The sequence below is a fragment of the Scleropages formosus genome, chromosome 16, assembly GCF_900964775.1.
Source record: "Scleropages formosus chromosome 16, fSclFor1.1, whole genome shotgun sequence".
NCBI classification, from domain to species: Eukaryota; Metazoa; Chordata; class Actinopteri; order Osteoglossiformes; family Osteoglossidae; genus Scleropages; species Scleropages formosus.
Genome location: NC_041821.1, coordinates 4,966,135 through 4,972,340, shown reverse-complemented (window position 1 = coordinate 4,972,340; position 6,206 = coordinate 4,966,135). Strand labels below are relative to the sequence as shown.

The following is a 6,206-nucleotide window of genomic DNA, read 5'->3' as shown; positions in this document are numbered from 1 at the left end:
ATCGCTTATTTATGATATGTGTGACACAAAGCGAGGGACACAACACCCATGTCTTAAACCTGCAGAAATAAGCATCACCTATTACATTCACGTTACATTTATTCATTTAGCTGATGCTTTTCTCCAAAGTGACTTACCATTTTAATGTGCCTGCACTGACTTACCCATTTATACAGCTGGGTGATTTTACCTATTAACAAAAATAAGCCCAAAGCTTGTAAGTGCAGGAAAATAAGGTATCTGAGGTGTTTTATAGTTAAGTACCTTGCTCAAGGGTACCACAGTATTAGATGGGACTAGAACCTAGAAGCTTTGGTTCAAAGGGGTCCGCTTCAACCACTGTGCTACCTTCCACTTGTTTAAACACACTGGCAATTAGAAATATTTCTTATAAAATTAGAAATGTTAATTTAGCTGATGCTTTTATAAAGTATATACAATTTATTCATTTATACAGCTGGACCATTTGTACTGGAGCAATTCAGGGTAAGTAACCTGCTCAACGGCCCTTCAAGAGGTGGTGCGATTCAAGCAAAGTGACCAATATGCTACCGGCTGCCCTCCCTCCATACAGGCATTTTGCCTAAAATCAATTTTATTTTTATATACATTAAATATTAATAGAGGTATTTTCCATTGTCACTACTGTGCTGTATGTAAAAGTGGTGCAGTCTAACCTGTCAATCTCAAGAAACTTGTCAGTAATCTGAGCGCTCTGCGACTCCTACACCAACCTGTTGTCATCCACAAGTGGAGCAAAGAGAGTCTGTCGTGCGACCGACAGCTACGATTTGCTAAATGTTGCGTCCAAACTGAACTGCATCCACAGCGGCTGCAACGTCACAGCACCGGTTGTAGAGTTTACTATCCCTCACGTTGTCATGGCAACCAAAAAAAGCTCTCTCATGTGACTTGTGGTGGTAAGACCAAAAATAGTAATAATAAAAACACTGAAATGATAACAAGCACAGCGATGACATAAATGTAAAGCTTGCAAGTTCAGCAAAACATAACAGCAGCACTGAATTAGTGGCTACACTGTTAAAACTGCTTTAAAACACAAACTGAAATCCAAAAAATCTTTTTTCCCACCCAACGAGCTGGCACGTAACTCCAACGTCACAAAGTGTGTGCGACTGCGCTGCAATGGACTGATGTCCCATCCAGGGCGGACCCTACCCAGCCTAGCGCCCTGTGCTTCCAGGATGGGCTCTGAACCTCTGCCTAGAACATGCCGTCATGGACACATTGTGTGAGCGAGTTATCGGCTGTCATGACAACCAAACAACACGATCACATGACTGAACAAGGACAGAAAAATGAGAAAAAGTTCAAAAAAAGTGATGTGCTTTATTTTGCATTGCTTCAAAAATGATGAAGGGAATTTTTTGTCCATTTCGAGCTCACGGACAGCACATCTGTTGCTGCCACTGTTAATGATGACATCAGCGGCAGTGGCGTCCTCCCGAGTCGTCCGCCGCTTTCTCTGCACCAGCGCCTAGTTCTCACATACCATCACAAATGTGAGGGCTTCGACTCGGACCTGTGCAGCAGGAACGGTCCCGCTAGGGTGTAGGCTCCGCGTCGACAGAGCCCTTCTCCTCACTGGGGTGCCATTAAGGAAGGGGAGCGGCCTAGGAAGTAAGGATGGGGGTCTCGTCACCCCGTGCAGCGTCATCCTCATCATGAATGATGATCGGGAGTCACACGGGAGGAGTGCCGCCGTCGCCACGTTCAGAGGGGTCCACAATCTCAAAGACATCCTGCCCCACAAAGTGGAACATCGAGCTTATGATCCGCCTGCACCGGGCACCGGGGTTCGACGTCGGTCCGCTACTGGATGTAGGGCCAGCAAAACTGATGGCCACAGCGGTGAAGGTGGGCCACGTTGGTCACCCAGCTCAAGCAGTAGGGCATTTCGAATGCTGAGAGTCCTCAGGGGTCATGATGGCTTTCGCCGCCGCCACCACCTCGGACGGGATCAAGAACGAGAACTCATCGAAGCTGCTGGGTGGCTTCACCGCCTTCGTCATAAACGTGACACTGGGCATCATGTCCTCTGCAGCCTCAGTTTCACTGACATATGGAGCATCCAGCCATTGATCCATCAACAACAGCTGCCCATCCAACACGGTCACCGTGGTCCAGAGCCTATTCCAGAAGAGCAGGGCAGTGTCAATGTACACCGTGGACAAGACAGCAGTCCATCACAGGGTTATTACTCGCATACACTGTAGACAATTTAGAGCCACCAGTTTGCCAGACTGTGAGAGGAAACCAGAGCACCTGGAGGAATCCGACATGGACAGCATATCCTGAAAAGCGCCCGTTAATTTGTCTTTGCTTTGACATTCTGTGTGGAGGAAAACATGTTCACCGAACCTATAAGAAACACAGTGAGCACCAAGTATAGAAAACTAACGCAGTGGTGCTAAATATTTGTCAATTCATTATAATTAAGTACAGCATAACAATTAGTGCTTAAATGTTTTATTGCAATTGTTTAACCCTTCCCAGGCAGACTTGCAAATTAGCATCATCTGGTATTAATTTGGCCCAGAGAGGTTTCAATCCAGCAAATTAGGAACAGCCATTTGAGCTTGGTAACAATTTTACTTGTATGTACATTATAAAGGTCATATTGTTACATCTGTTGGTAAATTAATGTTAGTAAATTAAAATAAGGGCAAAGTTTTGAGGTCTTACCTGCCAGGAGAGACATAAATATTATTCCCAGCTAAAACAAAAAAAAAAAAGTCACTTTAATCATAAAGTTCCCTGATCCGTGCTGGAAACCAAGAGCGACCAAAGCACTCGGAGCTCTTGGCTTTTCCCACGAAAATGACATTAAATACTGAGTCCAAACTCAAACGTATTATTATTATGGTGGCTGTGATGTCACGATGCACCAATTATGACATCACTGTTTGTTAATCGGAACAGCTGTAAACTAGGTTACCATAACAATCGCACAACGCAACCATACGGCTTTCCCAACGTTCTTTAGATGGAAATAAATGCAAGAAATACAAAGGTTTGATACAAGCATTAATTTCCTTTTTAAGGTATAGTCTACACAGCAGAGCTTCAGGGTGTTTGCCCTACAGTGACACCTTAGTTATAGCTGTAGTCTGGAAAGTGTTACCACAGTGCAAACTGAGTAGCTGTGAGTATTACCACACCTTTCATTTTTTGCTTCTTGGCAGGCAGTAACTTGCTGTCACTTTGCTCCTGTACTTTGCACCTCTTACTGACCTGAAGCTGGGCAGAAACCCTTAGTTGACAGGTGCATTAATCAGCTTTTTATGGCTATTGATGATACACAGCAACCAGGGATTAAGAAGATAATGGAGTTTTCCTGCAAGCCAAAGACAGAGGACGAGACTACCAGCAAGGGTGAAAGAGGGCACTGCCGAAAAAACAAGATCAAGTACTGCGATTTCAACATCTGGGTCCAAGACGTTCTTTAAAGAGCCCAAGTGCCATTTGTACTCCTGCACATCAACTGATGGAGCTCATTGAAATCAAGAGGTCAAAGGCTTTGACTTGGCTATTAAACACGTGCCCTGGAGCAGACTGCGGAACTGAAAACCAACTTCTGAAGTTCCTAATCAAACTGAAGAGGAAGAGAAAGGCAGTTCAGCTTACAAAATCAACCTGGAAGACATACCTGACACTTTTAAGGAGCAGCTTGTGGAAAATCGCGTTATTACTCATTACGTAGAACACACCAGACTCATAATGTTATCTGAAAGATTGGTGATTATCCTAGGTCACATACTTTGTGCTACAATGAACACTTAAATACAAATACGAAAGTTGTGTTTTTATGACTTAAAGATCAGATCACATTTTCAGAGCAGTTAATGCAGAAATATATAACTGAAAATGTCTCACAGTGATACACGCAAGCGAGTGTCGCGGAGTCTTAAATCCGTATCAAATCCGGAAATGTCTGATGTAAATAATACTATCCCAAACCACTGGAGGACATGTGAATGGGAGGGGACTTTAAATAAGTAAACACATACTAAAGCAAGCAAACACGAGAAGCGGGAAGTTAAATTCACTTTAATTATTAATATATACATGTGTCATAGAAACAGAAGGAAGCGGCGTATGTCCATTTCTGTGCCCATCCTTTTCTTCAGTGGTGTCCATGGCCCTCTTCCTCTGGGAGGGGAGGAATAACTTCTCCAGTTTCCAGAACCGTGTCTCCCTGCACAGGATTCGGAACACACAGTCAGGCGGGGACAGACGGTACCCGAAAAGTGCCCTGCGTCATACACCAATCATGTTTCTTTTCCCTGTACGGACTGACTGGAACAATCTACTGTTACACAGTTACTGATCAGTTTAGGGACAGTTCCTACATTGAAAAATACTTACAGGGAACAACTTGGGCTTCAGCTCCACAATACCATATGGCCTTTTCTACAGGCAAAGCAAGAAAGATGTTAAGGAAAAATTAAAGTTGCTGCGTCTATCTGATTTGACAAGCATATGAAAATCTTTCATCTCAATACTTAAGCATTATTGCAGCGCAAAAAAAAAAAAAAAAAAAAAATTAACTTTATTAGGTGGAGTACAGAGGAACACAAAGCCTGAGCTACAGTAATGTATTTTAACTCAAGGATTAGTTTTTCAACAAAAATCAACAAGACTGCAATACACACCAGGTGTAACATGTATAAAACACTTATTTTATAAACAGAAGCTGTGCTGCAAACTTACTGCAACGTGGTACTTGACGTAGTAATGCACTATCCAGGCCGGAATCAGCAGTCGTGTGAACGTGAACACTCCTGCGCTGTACACTTTATATGTCTGAAAACAAAATGCAAAATCTCAGTTAAAGTCACTTTTACATAATCCGGCTTGTCGGGCACCACAGTCACATTAAGATGACAATTTATGTATTAAAATAAATGCTTTTGCGCAAGATGACTTAGAACAATTTACCAATTTGTACAAGCGAGTACCTTGGTCAAGTGTATTGCAGCAGCTGGTAGTGTAGTGGTTAGAGTGGCTGCCTTTGGCTCCAAAGGGCGCAGGTTCGAATCCCACCTCCAGCTATAATACCCTTGAGCAAAGTACTTACCCTAAATTGCTCCAGTAAAATTACCCAGCTGTATAACAAAATGGGTAAACAACTGTAGGTAGATTAACGTGGTAAGTCACTTTGGAGAAAAGCAGCAGCTAAACGAATAAGCAAAATGAACTTGGGACATTTCTATTGCCAGGAAACAGCTGTAACCACTACGCCCCCTGCTGCCCATCTTATTTAGCCAGTAATTAAACAATAAATGCAGCCTGGGTTCAAACTTAAGCCACCTCCAGGCTGAGAATAACTGACGCAGTAAAAGATTATTCACCCAGGCTGATGTTGATAAATCATGACATAAGCTGCGAAAATCATGTTGCAAGTTTACCTGATCAAACTGACAATCAGAAAAGTGAGAACTGATCATCATCAATACTGAGCGACGATGAGCATAAACAGCGGAGCTGATTTCCGCGGTATTATTACCACGGTAAGCCGTACTGGACCACAGTGGTTAAGGCTCCACGTAACAAGCCAAGGTCGACTCACGTAAATCCTCCAGAGACTCTTGGGCTCCAGGAAGCGCGACCAGAACTTGGCCACGGGTCCGACTCGCTCGGGCGCGAGCACGGGCTCCCGCGGACTGAGCTCCTGGTCCTTGAGCCAGCGCCGCCTCAGCTGGGTCAGCTGCTCCACGCGGAGTTTCTCGTCCGGCGTGTAACCTGACATTTCGGAGAGACGCGCCAAACCAAACCTACTAAAATGACATGGGCGCACGGAGCTTTGCGAGAAGGACACCAAACAGTAGACGGAATGACCCCTCTGCGGCTTCGGCACTTCCGCTTCCGGTACCACAGACTCGCGGCTGACTGGATCGTGTGCGTTTCCCTTTCTTAGAGCGACCCCTGCTGCATAGGAGGGGAATTACAGCCATCGCCCCCTCGTGTTTTTCTGCTTACTGTGCTGTACTGTTTTCATTTATTCACGTTAGCAGAACATCAACACAGAAGCGACGTACACCTAATAATATTTAGCTGACACCCCTGGCCAAGGGGGTTAACAGAGCTAGATGCGCCCCAGTAAAGTCAAGACAATCTTCTCCAGTTTTTATTATTAAAGTGATCAGGATTCGAACCCATGTCCGAATACACAAGGACAACAG

At 44.2% G+C, this 6,206-nt stretch overlaps 1 protein-coding gene across 1 annotated transcript; it reads right to left on the bottom strand.

Annotated features, from left to right (window-relative positions):
• Nucleotides 1-4,055: 4,055 nt before the first annotated feature.
• Nucleotides 4,056-5,893, bottom strand: ndufb6 (NADH:ubiquinone oxidoreductase subunit B). Its single transcript, XM_018735767.2, has 4 exons — nt 5,594-5,893; nt 4,735-4,827; nt 4,390-4,434; nt 4,056-4,219 (listed from the first exon to the last, which is right to left on the bottom strand). The coding sequence occupies exons 1-4, from the start codon at nt 5,771-5,773 to the stop codon at nt 4,148-4,150; spliced, it is 390 nt and encodes a 129-aa protein (XP_018591283.1). The 5' UTR covers nt 5,774-5,893; the 3' UTR covers nt 4,056-4,147.
• Between the last annotated feature and the right edge of the window lie 313 nt (nt 5,894-6,206).